The sequence below is a fragment of the Elaeis guineensis genome, chromosome 5, assembly GCF_000442705.2.
Source record: "Elaeis guineensis isolate ETL-2024a chromosome 5, EG11, whole genome shotgun sequence".
NCBI classification, from domain to species: Eukaryota; Viridiplantae; Streptophyta; class Magnoliopsida; order Arecales; family Arecaceae; genus Elaeis; species Elaeis guineensis.
In genome coordinates this window covers 111322908-111347223 of record NC_025997.2, presented here as the reverse complement: position 1 = coordinate 111347223, position 24316 = coordinate 111322908, and the positions used below count along the sequence as shown (strand labels likewise).

The following is a 24316-nucleotide window of genomic DNA, read 5'->3' as shown; positions in this document are numbered from 1 at the left end:
CTATAGCTAAATCAAAACGACTGCAATTGATTATTTGTAGAAGCAGACCATCCAAGATTATTGCCATTTAAAATAATTGAATCAACAAAATTTAATCCAAAATCATCACAGCCTCTTCATACAAATCTGAAAATAAAAATCTGAAGATAGATATTAAAATTTAAATCTTGGCATGCTACAAAACTATAGCAAGTTGGGCTACCACATAATGAACAGAAAATGCTTGCTGCTAGCATTCATGGAGTTCGAAGAGGATAGAGGATAGGAGAATCTGAGGATCAAAAGTTCAAAAAATCCTTCATCCTCAATTCTTTTAAAGAAACATGCATCTAAGGGCAGGTAAGAGAAATACCTAAATCCTCAATCTCTAAACAATAGATTTCTTATTGTAAAATTAAAACCACAAACGGATTGTCGGTGTGAAATCACTTGAGACTCATGATTTAAGATAATAATAAAAAAAATCAAACAAAAAAAATTCAAAAATAGATTTCTCATTGCAAAAATAAAACCACAAACAGATTGTAGGCATGAAATCACTTGGGACTCATGATTTAAGATGATAAAGAAAAATCAAACAAAAAAGATTCAAAAATAGATTTCTCATTGCAAAAACAAAATCACAAATAAATTGTAGGCACGAAATCATAAAAATAGATTTCTCAGATTTAGTATTTAATATGTGACTAAATCAAAAAGGGGGAAAGAGGAAAAAAGCAACATAAGATAATAAAAAAAATAAAAAAAAAAGATCAACAACATGTAAGATTCTTATTTAAAAAGATCTCATAGTTTTTGGTTGGGGAAGAAAGTGTCGGCCACCGAAAGCAAAAAAGAGGGAAAGAGAAAAAATCCTATATCTCGAGGATCGACGATGAAGGAGGACTGGCAATGGCCAAGTGACGACAAGCCCTTCCGTCAAGGATGGATGACGAAGGAGGACCGAAGGAGGAAACCGGCCACCATTGGGAAGAAGCCAGGAGCATTGGCTAAGTGGCTACTGAAGGAGCCAAGGAGGAGTCGAGGAGCCTTGATCGCTGTTGAGAGCAAGCTAGAAGCATCCAAGGAGAAGTGGAGCTACGGAGGAGTGAAGGAAGAAATCAAGAAACCAAATCCAAGAAGACGGACCGATGGACGGGAGGAGAAAAGACTGATAGAGTTGGAAGGTAAAGGACAAACCGATAGTTCTATGCATGTAATTTTAAAATTTTTAGCAAAAATAGTTTAGATTAAACTATTTAATCTATATTACATACATAAGATCATATCTAAACTATCAATAAAGGATCTATGACATGAGTTTACGTGCAATTAAAATCTGAAATAAAAAAAATCTACATCGATCACATCGATGCCTTAGATCAGATCTAATTGTTAGATCTGATCAGATGAGTTCAGAACTCATTATCTTTGCATGAATCGATGATCGTCACTACTGATGGATGTGATATCGAGTTCTTTCTGATATCGAGCAGCAGCACAGAATATCCGACCTCTACAGGATGTCCACTTGAAGCCCCGATCTGATTTGCCTTCTCAAAAATGCTAGCTCGTGCGAAGGCCATCAGATGATTGATTTTTCCCCTTCATCAGATCTTACGGACTCTTCTGGATCTAAAGATAGAACAATAGGAGGATGTGGTGGTGGCTGAAGAATAGAAGAAGACTCTCTTTTTTTTTTCTTCTTATAAAACCCTAGAGACAAAACCCTAAGGGACCCACCTTAGAACCTTACGTCCAAAGAGGAATTAGATATCCTCTTTCTGTCGCACAGATAGACCCGCCCTCTCTGTTCATGCCCCCTGTCTCTGAGAAAACAATTCTCACGGTAAAACTCAGATTTTTTTTTTGTTGCACAAAATAGAAGGCTTCTTAAGGAGAAAGTGGAGATGAGGATAGGATCAAACTAGGATAAGGATCAAGGTTGTTTAGTTCAAATTCAAACCATTTGAATTTAAACTTTAAATAAACTCATCCTAAACCAAAGGAGTGGGTGACAATATGGTTTTGGCATACATATTCTCCATGCAAATTCAGAATTTGCGTGGAGAGCAGAAAGGCATGGGTAGAGGTAGCGCACAAAGGGATAAGGTTCAATCCAATTGGACTCTATGCTTATCCAATTAGATTCACATCCAAACCAAATTAGGTTAGATCCAATTAGATAACATAACCTAATCTAATTAGGTATCAAATTGACTTGATTAAATTCTAATCTAATTAGAAATTAATCGAATCTAAGTCCTAATTAAATGAGGAATCAAACACCCTTAGACATTAGGTCATTTCATAACCTAATCGGGCCAAACCTAATTGAATTCAATTCAATTAGACTTGATCAAAATCTTAATGCTCTATTAAATTAAGCTAATCAATAATTTAATTATTAATTAATTCTCCTATAATTCACTAATCCTTAGCGAATTAATTTATTACAACTTTTGCACAAGATTAATCATCAATTGAATTGATGATTATCCCCTTGAATAATTCTCAATCGTTAATCAGCTATATGATCAGTTAGAAACTTCTTTTGAGTATGACCCCATAGGTTAGAATCTAAGCTAATAGCATAGGAATATTTTTTTTTATCAATCGAAGTGACTATCTAGCAATGATATCCGACATCCGGATAGGTCGAATGATTGCAAAGCAATATTCAAGAATTTATTAGTATATGGTTATCGTATAATTCATCTCCTTAATCCTGCATACTCAGGATGATCTAAGATTTAACTGTCAATCCTAAATATGTCATCCATATTATATTTTAATCTTTCAAATCCATCATATGGATTATCCTGATCGAGGTTTTACTGAATTAAAATACAGTAATACATTATCTCTTATAATCCAGAGGGGTCAATTTCATCTTGACCACACACCAACTTTTTAAGTACTTAACTATGCCTAAAAATCTTCCATCATTAAATTAGAAATTCAGATAGTCCGATAGCAAAACATAGTAAGTTGCTCGCAAATCACTGTGGTGATCTTAAATAAGAGGGATACTTATACCCATATCCTTCATGAGCTACTCTTGATAGCACAGTGTTCCGCAAATAGTTATGTTCAGTGAGACATACTCCTACATCTCACCTGCATGTGATACCAGTATCTTCATACTCGGTTAAGCAGACAACCAATGCATATGACATACAACGACCTTCATTACATATAGCTATCGTCCAGTAATAGCATATTGTTTGATCACGAATGAGGTTTAAGGACTAAATGATATATCCTTTTATATCGATAAAAATAGTCTTAAGAACTTCATCACAACACAAGAGTTCAATAAAGAAGATGTACATAAAGTGATGAAAAAGCCAGATAACATTTATTAATTACAATTCATATACAATTTACATATATGAGCACAATCATCAACAGTCTGATGATTGGTTTTGAGACATAATTTTCAATAACTCCCACTTAGACTAAAGTCATTCGATACAGTATCGTATATCCATCTTCGATTTATGATCTTCAAACTTTTTGACATCGAGGACTTTAGTAAATAGGTTTGTCAGATTTTTCTTTCTGTCGATCTTTGAAAGCTCGATATCATCTCGATCTACGATCTTTCAGATAAGATGGTAGCAGCACAGAATATGTTTGGTGCACTGATGGGACTTCGATTCTTTTGCTTAAATAGTGGCTCCAGTGTTGTCGCAGTATAACGAGACAGGGCCGTCAAGTGAGGGTGCCACTCCGAGCTTGCCAATGAACTTTCGCAACTACACAGCTTCTTTCGTAACATTGGATGCCGTAATATATTCTACCTCACAAATAAAGTCAGCCACAGTGTGCTGCTTAAATTTTTTTCAGCAGACTGCTCAATCGTTCAAGATAAAAATATATTTCGATATGCTCTTATCGTCATTATAATCTGATTGAAAATTAAAGTCTGTAAATTTCATAAATTTTAAGTCAAATTCTCCATAAACGAACCACTGATTCTTAGTATTTCTCAAATACTTGAGTATGACTTTACAACCTTCTAGTGATTTTCATCTAGATCAGATTGGTATCTGCTTACTACCTCTAGTGAGTATGCCACATCCAGTCTCGTACATATCATGGTGTACATAATAGATCTTATTATTGAAGTATATAAAATTCTACTCATACACTCTCTCTCTTTTGAGGAGTTGTCGGATAATCCCTCTTTGAAAGAAAAATTCTATGGTTTATTGGTAGATAGCCTTTCTTGAAATTTTTCATACTGATCTGCTTCAACATAGTACCAATATACATGGACTGGGATAACCTAAGCAACTTTTTAGATCTATCTCTATAGATCTTCATCCCTAGGATGTAGGATGCTTCTCCCAAGTCTTTCATGGAGAACTATAACGACAGTCAAATTTTTATTTTCTGTAATACAAGTATGTCATTTTTGATTAAGAGAATATCATCCACATACAAAATAAGAAATACTACCATAAAATTATTAATCTATTTGTATATATAGGATTTTTCTCCATTCTTAATGAAGCCATATGTTTTGATCATCTTATCAAGACACATGTTCCAACTCCGAGATGCCTGCTTCAATCTATGAATAGATCTCTGAAGCTTGCACACTTTAGACTCATTTGTAGATGTAAACCCTTCAGATTGTATCATATATACATCTTCTTCCAGCTGTCTATTTAGGAAAGCTATTTTTACATTTATTTATCAGATTTCATAGTCCAGATGTGCTGCTATCACAAGCATGATTCAAATGGACTTGAGCATTACCATAAAAAGGTATCTCATCATAGTCAATACCATAATATTGATGATATCCCTTGACAACCAGATGAATTTTATGGGTCTCCACCTTCCTATTTGCACTCCTCTTCCTTTTGAAGATCCACTTACACCCAATGAGTTTTGCCTCTTCAGGTGGATCGGCCAATGTCCATACATCATTGACCTTCATTGACTCCATTTTAGACTTCATGGCTTCTAGCTACTTATTAGAGTCAGACCTCTGTATGGCATCCATATAGGTGATCGGATCCTCATTATTCTCATCGAGCTCAACAGGATCACCATCTCAGATCAAAAAATCATAGCATCTATCTGGCTGACGTGATGCTCTATCGAATCTCCTTAATAATGCATCTACAATGGGTTTCAAATTTGATCTAATCAGATCCGACTCTATAGGTTTATTAGATTGTGTCGATTTTTCTATCGATCGAACTTTATCGAGTTCAACCTTAGTGGCATTAGTTCTTTTTTCAATTTTTTTTTTAAAAAAAGATTATCCTATTGATGACGAACATCTTTTGTTCATCAATATGGTAGAAGTAATACCCATTAGTCTCTTTCAAGAACCTAATAAATTGATACTTGTCAGATCTAGGTCCAAGCTTGTCTGTTTTCAAATGCTTGGCATAAGTTGGACACTCCTAAACCTTAAGGTGAGAGAGTACTGGCTTACGTCCTATCCATATCTCATGTGATATTTTATTTACAAACTTATTCAAAACTTTATTAAGTAAATAACAAGCCAATTTGAGTGCATATCCTCAAAAGAAGATCGGTAGACTTGCAAAATCCATCATGGACCAAACCATATCTAATCAGATTTGATTCCTTCTTTCTGACAGACCATTGTGTTGTGGTGTTTTAGGAGGAGTCTATTGAAAGAGAATTCTATTCTCTTCTAAATATATCAGAAACTCACTAGAGAGGTATTCACCTCCTCGATTAGATCGAAGAGTTTTAATACTCTTTCTAGTTTGTTTCTCTACCTTATTATAAAATTGTTTGAATATTTCAAATAATTCAGACATGCATCATTAGGTAGATGTACCCATACCTCGATAGATCATTTATAAATGTAATGAAGTAGTAATACCCACCTTTAGCACTTGTGTTCATAGGTCTATATATATCAGTATGTATTAGACCTAGAAGTTCACTGCTTGTTCACCTTTTTCAATAAAAGGTGACTTGATCATTTTTCCAAGGAGATAGGACTCAGGTTGGAAGTGATTCACAATTATCGACTTTGAGAATTTTCTCTTGAGTCAATCTGTTTATTCTATTCTTGTTAATATGACCTAGACTCAATGCCAAAGATAGATATCAGAGATATCAGCTATCAGAGACATCATTAACTCTAGGATATTTGCTAGACATGTACACCACACTAATAGGCTATGATAATATATAAATTTTATTGTTCAATTATCCATTCATCATAGTAACACCATTCAAAATGATATTATAATTTTTTTTTATTGAAATTGAAGTGAATTTTAGTGCAGGAGTAAAATGATAATTTTAAAATTTTTTCAAAATTATAATTTTACAGCAAAAATTATTAATTAATCTAATTAATTAATATGTATTATCCTACCTTCGTGCAGGTAGTCGATCGCTGCAGTCTGATCACCGTCGGAAAGGTCTGATCATTGCAATGCAGCCACACAGTATGTCTGGCCTCCGTGGATCATCCATACGAAGCTTTCGGTCTGATCGGCTCCTCATGAATGCTAGTTCGTTGTAGAACCCTTTCGACCGCTGATGCTAATTGAACTCCTTCAATCGGTGTCTGCCAATTTCTCAGATGCTCTGGATCATCAGCAGAGATAGTAGAGAGGTTGATGAAGCTCTCCCTAAAGTTTAGTGGACTCACGACACTCGTAGCTCACCTTCTCACTTCTCAAACCTCAGGCAGTAACCTTAGGGTACACACAGAAAACCCTGCGCCCAAAATCTTTCTTTTCTTTTCTCTCAAAATTTTTGAATTCTCAATCTCATGCACAAGGCCTTCTCACGCAATCTCTTTCTCTCTTAGAAAGTCATGCGCATGCCCCACCTTCTCTTCCCTTTTTAAAATAGTGCAAGACCGCATCTTTACCGTGTCTTCACCGCGTAAGAGGATAAAGCTAGGTGGTTGCTCACTTGAATTCAAATTGAATTTGAATTCAAATGCCAACCAACCTATCCTTATCCACTCAAGATGAGAGAAGAGCGGGGCATGGGCTCTTTGTGCGTGGAGAGTCTACATGAGAAATATTTTCTCATGTAGAGCAAGGGGTGCACAAATAGATAAGGTGGCGCATGGGTTAGTTGCCCATTCAAATTCAAACATCATTTGAATTTGAATGGCCAACCAACCAATCTTTATCCATCCGAATGGCGCATTAGGGAGGGGCGTGGGAAGGCTTCTACATGGGAGAAACTTCATGAGAACTCATTTCTCGTGAATTCAAATAGGCGCAGGTGAGGTGAGGTGGCGCAGGGAGATAAGTCAAGGTGGTTTCAAATATTAAATCAACCTAATTGAACCAACCTTATCAAAATAGGTTAGGCACAATTAGACTAAGTTAAACCCAACATAATTAGGCTTAATTAGCTCAATAAAATCTTAATCAAATCAAAAATTGACTAAGCCCAACCCTTGATCAGATCAGGGACCAAACCACCTTGGCGATTAGGTCAACTCTTAACCTAATCGGGTCAAACCCAACTGAATCCAATTCAATTGGACTTGATCCAAAAATAATTACTCAATCAAATTAAGTTAATTAGTAATCAAATTACTAATTAAACCTCTCATAAATACTGAGTCTAAATCTGATGGGCAATCGGGCATCAAAGTCCATCGATATGAAACCTTGATCGAAGAGTCCCAAACCAGTGGGACTCTTGACCCTGGTACTCAAAATGTGTGGAACTCGTGATCAGAGAATCTCGATTCTTGATTACAGAGTTCCAAACACGTAGGACTCAGAGTCTCCGAGCATTAGAACTTTTGGTCAAAGAGTCCCAGTCCAGTGGGACTTTTCACCAGCCATTAGATCAGATAGGAATCTCTAATGTGTGTGACCCCACAGGTTCGAACCTAAACCGATAGCACAGGAATCAATTTTTATACTAATCGAAGTGACCATCTAGCAATGGTACCCGATATTCGGATAGGTCGAATAGTCATAATCGCAATATTTAGAACCTACATGAATATGGTTACTGTATAATTCATCCCTTTTGACCCCTGTGTATAGGATGACTCAAGGTTAAACTATCAACCCTGATCAAATCATCCAAATCATGCTCAACTCAAACAGTCTTGTGACTTCTCACTAGGACTATCCTGGCTAAGGTTTTGCTAAATTGAAACACGACTATACACAGCTTTTGAACTGGAGTGGTCAATCCCATCTTGACACACGCACCGACAAGTCAAGTACTTGACTACACCCAGCAGCCTTCCGTCACTGAATTAGAAATTCAGGTAGTCCAGTGCCTAAGTGCAGTGAGTTGCTTGCAAGTCACCGTGGCGGTCTCAGGTCGGAGGGACAGTTATACTCATATCCCATCGGAGCAAATCTTGACAGCAAAAAAAGCTCTGGAGTCGGTCACGTTCAGTGTAGATGTATCCTTACATCTCACCTGTATGCCATACCAGTGTCTCCACACTCCTTGATTTAGAGGACAACCAACCCATATGGCAGACAATGACCCATGCTTGATAAACGTTGTTGTCCTTGGTAACAATATATCATTTGATCGTGAACAGGTTTAAAGGACTAAACGACAAATCCTCCTTTGTTGAGTCTAAATAGTCCTAAGGACTTCACCACAACACAGGAGTTCATTAGAAGATGAAATAATTTATGATGAAAAATATCAAAATAACTTTTATTAATTTATAATTCATATACTAATACAAGAAAGAGCACAACTGTCAACAGGCTGACGATTGGCTTTGGGATACTATTCCCAATAGAAATCTCATAACCGTTTATGGCCAAAAGGCATACAAAAATAATATTCAATAAAAATGAAGGATAAAAGTGATATTCACTAATAATTATTATATTTGACTTGAATACAAGTTTGATAATCTCTAACGTTAGAACTGAAACTAATCTTCCATCTCCAATATTAAGAAATCTCTCGTCTTCTTCAAATCTCCTACTGACTTGTAGACCTTACAATGAATTACATATATTAAAGGGGCTTCTGGTATCTAATATCCAGATAATAGAATCATAAATAGAAAAATTATAAGGTATTATCATATAATTACTTTGTCCAGCAGCAGCTTGCTTCTTTCTCTTATTCAACCTGTTTGGATCTAGGAAGGTAATATATTGAGGACAGTTCCTCTTCTAGTGCCCCTACTTCTTACAGTAGAAGCATTCTGCCTGACTCTGATCAGACTTAGATTTCTTGGTCTGATAGGGCGCAGATGCCCTAGCATGCTGCTGCACCTTATTTTTCTTTGTGCTCTTCTTCCCTTTCTTAAAGGATCGACACCTAGAAGAAAACCCTCCCACTACATTCACTGACTCCTTTGGAGTTGGTGATCCTTCTCAAAGTTCTACAACAACTCTAGCAAATGGGGATAGTTGATTGCATGCTTTATCATTTTATAATGAGTAAGGAATGGGAAGTAGGATTTAGACAGAGAGTTTAAAATTGTATCTTTCTCCAACTGCTCATGCAAAGAAAAGTTGAGCTTGCTCAGGCACTTAATCAACTTGATCATGTATAGGATATGATCAATGACTCTCCTTCCCTTATCTGAGTGTTGAAGATAGCACAACTTATTTTGTACCTCTCAACATCGTCAGAAGTGCCAAAGGACTCATTCAATATTTGAAGCATATCCTCGAGCTAAGCATTCTTAAATCTATGACTGAACTCATCATTCATAGCCACTAGCATAATATAACGCACTGTGGTTCGATTATTGAGCCATTTTTGATAAGTGTCTCGAACCGTACCACGAGCATTCAGAGCTGGCTGCTTAGGTATCGGATCTGTCAGCACATACAGGATCCGCTCATGCTCCAAAATAATTTTTAATTTTTAATATCAATTATCAAAATTAGGTCCCGTCAGTTTATCACTATCCAATAGTGATTGGAGCGATAAAGTGGTGGCCAATATAGATTGATTAAGCCTAAAGATATGAACTTTAGTCTAAAGGTTCTTCTACTATTTTGTACAAATTTGACAGCCTCTACCTCCAATTCGAAGAATTACTTTAATTCTTTAGTAGGTACTAGAATCCATACAGACTGCACATGGGTCCAAGTATGGCTCGGCCAATCCCTACGCACCTATAGGTAGGTTTTTAATATCAATTATTTTTTTAAACAATTTTTAGTAATTGACTTTGCCCCAGATTACTTTTTAGTCAGTTTTGGCCATCTCTGTAAGTCTTGATTAGGTCCAACCATTAACATGACAAAACTCAGTGCATCTGACAAATAATTGATCAGACCCAAGTGTGGCTCAACCAATTTGACCACTATCGAAAAGACACATTTGAATCATTATATTATGAATGATAATTTTGATAGCCAGATGAGCACCAGGCATGCGGCACCTCCAATAATCATCTAAATTGTTGGAGCCATTATCACCCAACTTAATGGAAGGCTATGATCTAATTATCATCATAACTATTTCATTTTTAGGAATCTAATAATTTAGAAGATTTGGTTAGATATTTTTAATATAAGAAAGAAAAAAAAATTGACCAGCTAATCATAATCCTTCCACTGACTTTATCAAGTTAGATAAAAAAAACTAGATACAAGTCGGTTCAACTGACAAGTCACAAGTCCTCCCACTGACTTCACCAAGTCATGAAGAGGACTATAGATAAGTCAAACTAGAAGCATCTAAATCAGTCATACTAATTTTCTAGCTAGCATGGGTCAACCCTAATCATTAAGCTATCTGATCAAAACATAATTCATCACGTTGATCAGATAAGTGAGATCAGTGGGAGGAATATGCCATTAACTCACTATAGACTCAGTCTAGATGAGTAGCTTTCAATTAATGACCACCGATCAAGACTGCCAAACTTATCTTAGACAACTATTGTATTGGCTCTAGAAAAATTTTGATTTAATCTAATTCTATTTTTGATTAGATTTAATCAATTTTTTTATTTTTAATTTTTGATTCTAACCTTAGGTCTAACCCAATTAAGAGGATCTGATCAGGCTGACCCATGAACCCATGTTTTACGCAAATATCATTAGATCTTTAATTCATAATTCTAGATCTAAATGATACAACTTAATTCTCAATTAAGTGTATGGGTCTTAGATTTGAAATAATTTTAAATTTATAAATAATTACACCAGATTTTATGCAAAATTTTTTATTCTGAACTTAGTCGGCCCACCTTTAGACTTAGCCAACTCATTACAGTGGATCGATTAAGTCCGAGACTTAGTCGACTCACTATAAATGAATAATGAGTTGATTTACCTGCCTGTTGCAAGACTTAGCCAACTTAGTATAAATGAACAATAAGCTGATTTACCTGTCTGCTACAATAGGGTTGGCTTAGTTGGAAATTGAGCCAACAAAATCAGAGGATTTAGTCGACTCAGTTAAAAACTAAGTCGACTCAGCAGTCATGCCATCAGTTTTCATAATATTTTAGATCAAAAAAAATTAGTATAAATAAAAATAAAATTAATCATAAATAAATTTTTAGATCTAATCTAAACCCTTTATAATTTTAGATTTTATTTTTTATGATTAAAATAATTTCAATCATCAAGATTAGATGTTATTACTTTTCTTACAAATTATATTATATACAACAATCCTAAGATTTCAAAATTTAGGATTTTGCAAAAAAGTAAGTTTTTTCTTTCATGTTCTTCTTCATGGGATATAACCATATGGTATCCCAACACATCATAAGAGCACCCTATCGAATAGAAAGAGAGGATCTTTAAATCTTTCTTGCTCCTATGATCGGATGGCCTGATGATTAACCCAATTAGAGTACTTGCTAATCGGATCATCTAATCTAATCACATATCATATATATTATAGATCTAATATTAGATATAAAAATAAGTTAGATTTAATCTAAACAATAAAAAATCAGATCTAAATATATCTAAAATCTTGTCATATCAAATTTGGCTCTGATACCAATTAATGAAAAAGTCGACAGTTCTATGCATGCAATTTTAAAATTTTTAACAAAAGTAATTTAGATTAAACTATTTAATCTACATTACATACATAAGATCATATCTAAACTACTAATAAAGGATCTATGACATGAGTTTACATGCAATTAAAATTTAAAATAAAAAAAATCTGTATCGATCACATCGATGCCCTAGATAAGATCTAATCATTAGATATGATCAAATGAGTTCAGAACTTGTTATCTTTGCACAGATCGATGATCGCTACTCTTGATGGACATGGTATTGAGTTTTTCTGATGCCAAATAGCTGCATAGAATGTCTGGCCTCTATAGGATGTCTACTCGTACCATCGATCTGATCCTTCTTTCTGAGAGTGTTAGCTCGCACGAAGGCCATCGGATGGTTGATTTTTCTCCTTCTTCGGATCTCCCAGACTCTTCCAGATCTGAAGATAGAATAATACGAGGATGTGGTGGTGGATGGAGAATAGAAGAAGGCACTCTTTTCTTTTCTTCTCATAAAGCCTTAGAGACAAAACCCTAAGGAACCCACCCTGGAACCTTATGCCCAAAAAGAAATCAGATATCCTCTTTCTATCGCATAGATAGACCCACCCCCTCTCTGTTCATGCCCCCTCTCTCTGAGAAAACAATTCTCATGGTAAAACTTAGATTTTTTTTTGTTGCACAAAATAGAAGGCTTCTTAAGGAGGGTATGGAGATGATTATAGGATCAAACCAGGATAAAGATCAAGGTTGTTTAGTTCAAATTCAAACCATTTGAATTTAGACTTTAAACAAACTCATCCTAATCCAAAGGAGTGGGTGACAATATGGTTTTGGCATACATATTCTGCATGCAAATGTAGAATTTGCATGGAGAGTAGAAAGGCACGGGTAGAGGTAGCACACAAAGGGATAAGGTTCAATCCGATTGGACTCTATGCTTATCCAATTAGATCACATCCAAACCAAATTAAGTTAGAACCAATTAGATAACATAACCTAATCTAATTAGGTATCAAATTAACTTGATTAAATTTTAATCTAATTAAAAATTAATCGAGCTCAAGTTTTAATTAAATTAGGAATCAAACATCCTTAGTGATTAGGTCATCTCATAACCTAATCAGATCAAACCTAATTGAATCTAATTCAATTAGACTTGATCCAAACCTCAATGCTCAATCAAATTGAGCTAATTAGCAATCTAATTGCTAATTAATCCTTCTATAATTCACTAATCCTTAGTAAATTAATTTATTATAACTTTCATACAAGGTAATCGTCAATCGAATTGATGATTATATCTTTGAATAATTTTTAATCGTTAATCAGCCATATGATCAGTCAGAAATTTCTTTTGAGTGTGACCTTATAGGTTCGAACCTATACCGGTAGCATAGAAATAATTTTTTATATCAATCGAAGTGACTATCTAGTAATGGTACCCGACGTTCGGATAGACTGAATGATTACAAAGCAAAATTCAAGAACCCATTGGCATATGGTTTCTTGTATAATTTATCCCTTTGATCCTAAATGCTCAGAATAATATAGGGTTTAACTGTCAATCCTGAATGAGCCATCTATATTGTATTTTAATCTTTCAAATCCATCACATGGATTACCTCGATCAAAATTTTATTGAATTGAAATATAATGATGTATTATTTTCTATAATCCAGCAGGGTCAATTCTGTCTTGACTCACACATCGACTTCATAAGTATTTGAATGTGTATAGAAATCTTCCGTCACTAAATTAAAAATTTAGATAGTCCAGCACCAAAGCATAGTGAGTTACTTGTAAGTCACCATAGTGATCTCAGGTTAGAGGGACACTTATATCCATATCTTTCGTGAGCTACTCTTAACAGTAGAGTACTCCGCAAATAGTCATATTCAGTGAGACATACTCTTACATCTCATCTACATGTCATACCAGTGTCTTCATATTATTTGATTAAGAGGACAACCAATGTATATGGCATACAATGATCTACACTTAATATAGCTATGATCCTAGTAAAAGCATATCATTTGGTTGTGAACTAGGTTTAAGGACTAAACGATATATCCTTTTATATTGATTAAAATAGTCCTAAGGACTTCATCACAACATAGGAGTTCAATAAAAAAGATATATACAAAGTGATTAAAAAATCAAATAATATTTATTAATTATAATTCATATACAATTTACATATATGAGCACAACCATCAATATGCAGATGATTGGCTTTGGGATACAATTTCCAATAGAAAGGCCGTAAAACAATCATCTGAGAGATTGAGAGTGAGAGACCGAAATCGAAAGAGGGAGGAATATCAAATATATATGGGAGCCTAAAGGGTTTAAGCTACGTGGGTTTACGGGTTATAACCCGATCCGACCCGACCTATTCTGACCCAATTATTAAACGGGTTAATGCGCCAAATAGGTTAGCCATTTGAAACCTGAACCGACCCATTTATTAAACAAATCAAATGGGTCGACTTGTTTATAACCCAAACCTATTTATCTCAAATCCAAACCTGCTTATGGTGGGTCAAATACGAGTCGGATTGGTAGGTCGTGTCATATTTTGCCATCCCTAGCCTTCTTGGATTTCCAACCATAATAAGGGGCATCACCACCAACGTCACCATCATCAGCACCACTATCATCATCGAAGCCACCACATCAACCTAACACTCGCTATCAGAGTGTTGGCCCGAGCAACAGTACAAATATATCAAAATTCATATGTTCCAAATATTTCAATTGTCCAAGCAACAACAATGCCACCAATAATTTCAGAAGAACAACAGCCTTAGCCAGACCAGCACCAACTAGTTCCCAAAGTTCCAATGCAGTCCTCAAAAGCATCCTCACCAGCATATCCAAAATCATCAATTCCACCTGGGTTCGAGATTATCTACAGAAAGAGGCCATAAGGCTGATCTAGAACCCCACTAGATCCAAAACAATTGAAAAAAGAATCAGACCTATCCAAAGGGCAAAAGCCAGCATCTCTAGCATGGGCCGACTCATCAACCTAAGCTCTAGAGCATCAGCTTTTTCTATAGGATATGGGTATTTGTAAAAATTTCAAAGAGGAACCTTTAGACTCCTCATAAAGGGACAAGAAAAGGCACCATCCATCAAATCCCATCTCCTTTTTGTCACCATCCATCAAAATGAGAACCTTTTGTCCCACCATTATCAACTTTTGTCAAATCCCAGCAACTTTATCAAGCCCTAAAGCATCAACTTTTTATAAAGATAAATCATCTACCCAGCTTTAGCAAAGGAAAGGCTATATGCTGAACAGTGCATGCACCGAAAGCATAAAGCTCCCTACATGCCAGACAATGAAAGCACTGACCCTCTACCAAAAGAAAAAGCATGTCAGACAACACATGCAAAATAGCTCCCAGACTTGAATCCAAATCAAGTCTGCAAAATCTTCTATAAGAGCCTCGAAAGGGAAGAGAACCTTAGCGGTTGGAAAGAGCTTCACCAGTCTAAAAAGTCTCTCCTGAGAAATCCTTGTAGCTCCCTTTTATATTAAAAAACTCTTATCCTTCACCTAAAACCTCAAAATCCAATCTTGTAGCTTCAAACTTGTAGAACCAAGCTTGTAGCATCAATCGTTTAGTCAAGACAATCTCAAATTATGAAGGGTTGAGTGTATCTTTTCATTATTTCAATAAAATTTTAATTTTATCAATTTTATGTGTTAACATCTCTCTCTTTTTTTTTTTTAACTGCAGCATCTAGTTAGCTAGTATCAAGCTTTTTCAATCTCATAAGAAAATATTTTAAATTTTCTCAATTTTTTTTGCAATCTTTTAATACTCTTTATGCATTGTAATTTTGCTTTTTTAATTTGATTTCAAATATAAATAAAATTTAAATAATCAATCTAATCTATGGTCTAAATCAATACCTTAGCAGGCTCTAGCTTATAGGCTTTAGCTTATAACTAGCTTATATTTAAATCCTATCACCTTATCCAGGTCCCTCACTTTTCATCTCTAAACTAGGGGTGGCAGTCGGATCGGGTCAAATCATAAATGGATCAGGTCAGATGTCGGTTGGATCAGAAAACATCAAAATTGCACCCGACCTATTTATTAAATGGTTAGATTTTCAAACCTAAAAATTTATTTATTATCTATTTAATAAATAGATCACCTGACCCGATCTATTTAATCCAATTATTAAATAGATAACTTGTTTAACCAACCCAATCTAATCTATTTAATCTATTTAAAATAGAATCTGTTAGTCCAATCCAATATTCCAACCCAACCGAACCCAACCCAACCCGATCCAACCTATTTAATCTATTTAAAATAGAATCTATTAGCCCAATCCAACCTAACATGATCTAACCTATTTAATCAGCATACATAATTACTAAATAATTAGAACAATAAAGAAGGAAAAAGGAAGAGGAGGCTCAAATTTATTATTTAATCTATAGGTAAATCAAAATGACTACAATCAGTCGGTCTGTAGAAGCAGACCGTCCAAGATTGTTGCCATTTGAAATAATTGAATTAGCAAAATTTAATTCAAAATCATCACTACCTCTTTACACAAACCTTAAAATAAAAATCTGAAAATAGGTATTAAAATTTAAATCCTGGCATGCTACAAAATTATCGCAAGTTGGGCTTCCACATAATGATCAGGAAATGCTTGCTGCCAGCATTCATGGAGTTCAAAGAGGATAGAGGATAGGAGAATTTGAGGATCAAAAGTTCAGAAAACTCTTCATCTCCAATTCTTTTCAATCCCATCTAACATTTTGAAAAAGCAAAGAAATATGCATCGAAGGGCAAGTAAGAGAAATATCTAAATTCTCAATCTCCAAACAATAGATTTCTCATTATAAAAATAAAACCACAAATGGATTGTCGGCATGAAATCACTTGAGACTCATGGTTTAAGACAATAAAGAAAAATCAAACAAAAAAAATCTAAAAATAGATTTTTCATTGTAAAAATAAAACCACAAATAGATTGTAGGCGTGAAATCACTTGGGGCTTATGATTTAAGATGATAAAAAAAATCAAACAAAAAAGATCCAAAAATATATTTTTCATTACAAAAACAAAACCACAAACAGATTGTAGGTATGAAATCACAAAAATAGATTTCTCAAATTTAGTATTTAATCTGCAACTAAATCAAAAAGAGAGAAAGGAGAAGAAAGTGACATAAGATAAAAAAATCCAAAAAAAATAGATCAACAACATGTAAGATTCTTATTTGAAAAGATTTCATAGTTTTTGGTTGGGGAAGAAAGTGTCGACCACCGAAAGAGGAAATGGGAGAAAGAGAAAAAAAACCCTAGATTTTGAGGACTGACGATGAAGGAGGACCAGCGACGGTCATGTGATGACAAGCCCTTCTCTCAAGGATGGGCGATGAAGGAGGACCAAAGGAGGAAACTGGCCATCCTTGGGAGGAAGCCAGGAGCACCAGCTAGGTAGCTATCGAAGGAGCCAAGTAGGAGTAGAGGAGCCTCAATCGTCGTTGAGAGAAAGCTAGAAGTATCAAAGGAGGTGTGGAGCTATGGAGGAGTGAAAGAAGAAATCAAGAAACCAAACCCTAGAAGATGGATCGGAGGACAGGAGGCAGAAAGACCGAAAGAGTTGAAAGGCCATAAAAAAATTGCCTGAGAGATTAAGAGTGAGAGATCGAAATCGAAAGAGAGAGGAATATCAAATATATATGAAAGCCTAAAGGGTTTAAGCTACGTAGGTTTACGAGTTATAACCTGATTTGACCCAACCTGTTCCAACCCATTTATTAAATAGGTTAAATGGGTTAAACAGATCAGCCATCTGAAACCTAAACCAAAACTGTTTATTAAACAGGTCAAATGGGTCGACCTACTTAAAATCCGAACCTATTTGGTCCAAACCCAAACCTATTTATGATTGATCGAATACGGATCAGATTGATAGGTCGGATCATATTTTGCCACCCCAAGCCTTCCTGGATTTTCAATGGTAATGGAGGCATCACCATTGACATCACCATCACTGGCATCATTGTCATCACCGGAGCCACCACATCAACTTAACACTCACTATCAGAGTGTTAGCCCGAGCAACAGCATAAATATATCAAAACTCATATATTTCAAATATTTCAATTGTCCAAGCAACAACAATACCACCAGCAATTTCAAAAGAACAATAGCCTCAACCCGACTAGCACTAACCAGTTCTCAAAGTTCCAACTCAGTCCTCAAAAGCATTCTCACCAACCTATCCAAAATCATCAATTCCACCTGGGTTCGAGATTATTTATAGAAAGAGGCCACAAGGCTATTTTGGAACCCCACTAGAGCCAAAACAATTGAAAAAAGAATCAGGCCTATCCGAAGGGAAAAAGCCAACATCACTAGCAAGGGCCGGCTCATCAACCCAAGCTCTGAAGCGCCAGCTTTTTCTGTGGGATATGGGTATCTGCAAAAATTTCAAAAAAGAATCTTCAGAATCATAAAGGGACAAGAAAAGGCACCATCCATCAAATCCCATCTCCTTTATATCACCATCCATCAAAAAGAAAACCTTTTGTCCCATCATCATCATCAGCTTTTGTCAAATTCAAGCAACTTTATCAAGCCCTAAAGCATTAACTTTCTAAAAGGATAAAGCATCTACCCAGCTTTAGCAAAAGAAAGGCTATATACCAGAAAGTGCATGCATCAAAAGCATAAAGCTCCCCATATGCCAGACAACGAAAGCACTGACCCTTTGCCAAAAGAAAAAGCATACTGGACAATGCATGCAAAACAGCTCCCAAACTTGAATTCAAATCAAGTCCATAAAATCTTCTATAAGAGCCTTGATAGGGAAGAGAACCTCAGAGGTCAGAAAGAGCTTCTCCAGTCTAAAAAATTTCTCTTGAGAAATCTTTGTAGCTCCCCTTTATATCAAAAAACTCTTATCCTTCACCCAAAATCTCAAAATCTAATTTTGTAGCTTCAAACTTGTAGACCCAAGCTTGTAGCATCAATTGTCTAGTCTGGACAATCTCAAATTATGGAGGGTTGAGTGTATCTTTTCATAATTTCAATAAAATTTTAGTTTTATGAATTTCATGTGGTAACATCTCTCTCTCTCTCTCTCTCTCTCTCTTTTAACTGCAGCATCTAGTTAGCTGGTATCAAGCTTCTTCAATCTCATAAGAAAATATTTTAAATTTTTTCAAATTTTATTTTTTTGTAATCTTTCAATACTCTTCATGCACTATAATTTTGCTTTTTCAATTTTATTTTAAATATAAATAAAATTTAAATAATCAATCTAATCTATGGTCTAAATCAATACCTTAGCGGGCTTTAGCTTATACACTTTAGCTTATAACTAGCTTATATTTAAATCCTGTCACCTCATCCAGGTCCCTCGCTTCCCACCTTTGAACTAGGGATGGCAATCAGGTTGGATCGGATCATAAACGGATCGGATCAGATATGGATCAGATTAGAAAATATCAAAATTAAATCCAATCTGTCTATTAAACAATCAGATTTTCAAGTCTAAATCTAATCCATTTAATAAACAGATCATTCGATCCAACCCATTTAATCTATTTATTAAATAAATAATCTATTTAATCGACCCAATCCAATCTGTTTAACCTGTTTAAAATAGAATCTGTGAGTCTAATCCAATATTCCAACTCAACCTAATGCAACCTGACCCAACTTGTTTAATTTGTTTAAAATAGAATCTATTAGCCCAACCCAACCCAACCTGATCTAACCTGTTTAATCAGCATACATAATTATTAAATAATTAGAACAATAAAGAAGAGAAGAGGAAGACGAGGCTCAGATTTATTATCTAATCTGTAGCTAAATCAAAATGACTGCAATCGATCGATCTGTAGAAGCAGACCGTCCAAGATTGTTGCCATTTGAAATAATTGAATCAGTAAAATTTAATCCAAATCACAGCCTCTTCATACAAACCTTAAAATAAAAATTTGAAGATAGGTATTAAAATTTAAATCCTGGCATGTTACAAAACTATAGCAAGTTGGGCTACCATATAATGAACAGGAAATGCTTGCTGCCAGCATTCATGGAGTTTGACGAGGGCAGAGGATAGGAGAATCTGAGGATCAAAAGTTCAGAAAACCCTTCATCCCCAATTCTTTTCAATCCCATCTAACATTTTGAAAAAGCAAAGAAATATGCATCGAAGGGCAGGTAAGAGAAATATCTAAATCCTCGATCTCTAAACAATAGATTTCTCATTGTAAAAATAAAACCACAAATAGATTGTCGGCGTGAAATCACTTGAGACTCATGATTTAAGATAATAAAAAAAAATCAAATAAAAAAAAAATTCAAAAATAGATTTTTCATTGCAAAAATAAAATCACAAACAGATTGTAGGCATAAAATCACTTGAGACTCATGATTTAAGATGATAAACAAAAATCAAACAAAAAAGATCCAAACATAGATTTCTCATTGCAAAAATAAAACCACAAACAGGTTGTAGGCATGAAATCATAAAAATAGATTTCTTAGATTTAGTGTTTAATCTGCAACTAAATCAAAAAGGGAGAAAGGGGAAGAAAGCGACATAAGATGATAAAAAAATCCAAAAAAAAAAGATAAACACCATGTAAGATTCTTATTTGAAAAGATCTCATAGTTTTTGGTTGGGAAAGAAAGCATTGGCCACAAAAAGAGAAAAAGGGGGAAAGGGGAAAAATCTTAGATCTCAAGGACCGGCGATGAAGGAGGACTAGCGACGGTCAAGTGACGACAAGTCCTTCTCTCAAGGATGGGCGATGAAGAAGGATCGAAGAACAAAACTGGCCATCATTGGGAAGAAGCTGGGAGCACCAGCTAGGCGGCTATCGAAGGAACCAAGGAGGAGTAGAGGAGCCTCGATCGTCGTTGAGAGCAAGCTGGAGGCATTGGAGGAGTGGTGCTATGGAGGAGTGAAGGAAGAAATTAAGAAACCAAACCCTAGAAGATGGATTGGAGGATGGGAGGAGGAAAGACCGAAAGAGTCGAAAGGCCGTTAAAAAACTGTCTGAGAGACTGAGAGTGAGAGACCAAAACCGAAACAGAGAGAAATATCAAATATATATGGGTGCCTAAAGGATTTAAGCTACGAGAGTTAATGGGTTATAACGTGATCCGACCTAATTTATTTCAATCTATTTATTAAATAAGTTAAATAGATTAAATAGATCAATCATCTGAAATCTGAATCCGATTTGTTTATTAAAAAGATCAAATGGATCGATCTGTTTACAACTTGAACCTATTTAGCCCAAACCAAAATCTCTTGAACCTATTTAGCCCAAACCAAAATCTATTTATGATGGGTGGCATATGGATCAGATTGACCGGCCGGATCATATTTTGCTTTCCCTCCTCCGAACCTCCTCCTCCCTCCTCCCTAGCCGTCCCTCGTCCTACCTCCCCCTCCCCTCCTTCTCCCAATGCCCCGGTCGTCCCCTGTCCCACCTCCCCCTCCCCTCTGCCTCCTTCTCCCACCCGCCTCCCTTCCCCCCTCCTCCTCCTCCCGCCCCAGTCTGGTCCCATCCCGCCCTCCCTCCCACTGCCCGGCCCCCATCCTACCTTTCCCTCCCCTCCTCCCAATGCCCCCGTCGCTCCCCATCCCACCTAAACGCTCCTCCCCCTCCTCTCCTCCTCCTGCTCCTCCTCCTCCCCAACAGTACGGTCCCACCCCATCCCACCTCCCACCTCCCCCCGTCCCACCTCCCCCTCCCCTCCTCCCACCTCCTCCTCCCATCGCCTCAGCCGTCCCCTGTCCCACCTCCCCCTCCACTCGTCTTCCGTCTGCCCCAGCCATCCCCCATCCCACCTCCTCCTCCTTCTCCCACTGCTCCAGTCGTCCTCTATTTATACTTGTGTTTGTTCATGGGCTTTGAAAGCCGAACGTACGTGGAAGGGATTTGGTTTCTGGGTTTCTGTTTGTGTGAAGCAGTGGCTGCCTTTCGATTCACTTGCTGTGTCCCAGATCTCCGAAGAGCTGTTCGGAACACATTCCTGGGTTTGGTCGTACTATACGGTGAAGAGAATGAGTCAAGAAAATAGCAAGAACAAAGCGGTACTTCCTTTTCTTCCTTTCTCACCCTCTCTCTCTTTCCTTCTTCTGAACTCAATGTCATCAAGTGCCTGTTTCCTTGTTCTCTCTCTGTCTTGGTGTTAGTTTTTTTTATTTCCACTATAATTGTGTTTCATGGTTTTTGTGCTTGGTGTGCGTGCTTAGTTTTGTCACCCTCCCCTGTATCTTTTCTACTTTTGTTTCTTTCCTCACTTGCAGGCGTTTGTTCTCAAAGTGGGCATGCACTGCACTGCATGCAGGAAGAAGGTTGACCAACTGCTTCATAAGATTGAAGGTATTTCAGCTCGTTTCTATGTTTCTTTTTAATTATTCTGTACCCTTCCATTTAGAGTGGCATTCTATGATTTGGAGCTTGTCTAAATTATTAGTTTATTTATTCTATATGCTAGTATGGTAAGGGCTTTTTGTCCAACATCTTGTTTTAAAAATCAACCCGGTCTTCTCTCTGTGTCTCTAATTCCTTCTGTTTTCTTTTTGCGGTTGGCTTTCAGGGGTCGAACAGGTCGACATAGATGCAGAGGAGAAGATGGTGACTGTCTCAGGCAATGTTGATCCTGCCATCCTTCTGCAAACGCTAAAAAAGGCTGGTAACCGTGCAGAGCTCTGGGCCTCAGAGGCTGGAAAGAACGACGACCAGCTTAAGGATGGGAAAGGGCAGCAGGAAGACAATGGCAAGCCCAAAAAGGGTGGTGGAGGAAGATGTAAAAATATGAAGCTCCCCCACCTGAAGGGCCCGAAGTTCCCCTTCGGCCGAAAGGATAAGAAGTCAGTCAAGTTCGACCTTCCTCCCGAGAATAGTGCGGATGAAGAGAGAGGCAGCGATGAGGAGAGAGACCACAACGAGGCTGATGACATCCATGGAGACAACGAGGACAACCAAAACCAGGATGATGACATTGACGGCGACGATGAGGACAACCAAAACCAGGGTGATGACGTTGACGATGACAGTGAGGACAACCAAAACCAGGGTGGTGGTGGTGGTGAAAATGGAGGAGGAAACAATAACAAGGCGGCCCAGCCAATGTTATGCCCCTATATGATGGCCCAGGGTTTCCACTGCATGCATCTGGGTCGGATGGGGAGCATGCCGCACGCCCCAAAGAGCCATATGGGGAATATTCCGGCCGGTGCAGTGCCGGCTGGTTACTTTCATGGAGGCATGGCGGCACCAGAGATGTCTGCTCCTTCTACCAACCCCTACCGGCAGCAATACATGGCTGTCATGATGGACCAGCAGAGGATGATGATGAGCGGTCAAACTGGCGGCGCTGCAAACCCGCCACCGCCAAATGGTTACGGGACGCCATACGCGCCACGTTATGTGGATCACTATACCAACATGTTCAGTGATGAGAATCCCAATGCCTGCTCAATTATATGAGCAAAGGAAGAGCTTGATTACTTGGTGGTGTTTCTTCTTCTGTTTCCTCTCTCTTCAGGTTTTCTTTCTTCTTCGAGGCAGTAGGACATCAGAGAAATATGGGTTATTTAGTTTCTGGTAACTTTTTTCTCCAGGATTATTTAGTTTGCTGTGGCTGAGAAACATGGCTTATTTAGTTTTCATTTTCCTTTTGTTTACTTCTTTCTCCATCTTCTTCATAGAACCTTTTGCTTGATAAGATATATGTTGTGTAGGTTTTATATGGAAGCTTTTGGGAGTAACCTTATGGCTTTATATGATGTGAAAGATGAAAATTAACCTACTGACGGAGCTGCTGCTCTGCTAGCTTTCATAGACGTGTTAATATGTCTTTATAAAGTTGAAGATTATTATAATTATGAAAGCATGTTCCTCTATGATGAGCAAACACTCTGGTGGTCATCCATTTTTCTTTCTATCCTTTTCTTCTTTAAACTGCTAGTCGGGCTTTCATCCTGAATTGGAGTGCAGAAGGTGATTGTGATGAATTGGAGTGCAGAGGGATTGGTTGTGCTTATGGCTGCTATATATGATGATTGGTAATGAAATCTAATATATATATATATATATATATATATATATATATATATATATATATATATATATATGCAGAAGGTGATTGTGATGCATTGGCAATGTTCTCTGTCTTGGGCTGAGTGGGATTGGTTGTGCTTATGGCTGCTATATATGATGATTGGTAATGAAATCTAATATATATATATATATATATATATATTAAAATGAAAATTTCTCAATGGATGAGTCTCTGTTTGACACATGGTATTTTGAAAAGAGTGAGAGAGAGCCGCATGGCCAAGCTTGCATGG

At 36.7% G+C, this 24316-nt stretch overlaps 1 protein-coding gene across 1 annotated transcript; it reads left to right on the top strand.

Annotated features, from left to right (window-relative positions):
- The first annotated feature begins 874 nt into the window (after nt 1-874).
- Nucleotides 875-23715, top strand: LOC105034152 (uncharacterized). The gene is made up of 5 exons (XM_073257457.1): nt 875-1195; nt 21316-21740; nt 21787-22048; nt 22265-22340; nt 22558-23715. The coding sequence occupies exons 1-5, from the start codon at nt 875-877 to the stop codon at nt 23448-23450; spliced, it is 1977 nt and encodes a 658-aa protein (XP_073113558.1). The 3' UTR covers nt 23451-23715.
- Nucleotides 23716-24316: the final 601 nt, after the last annotated feature.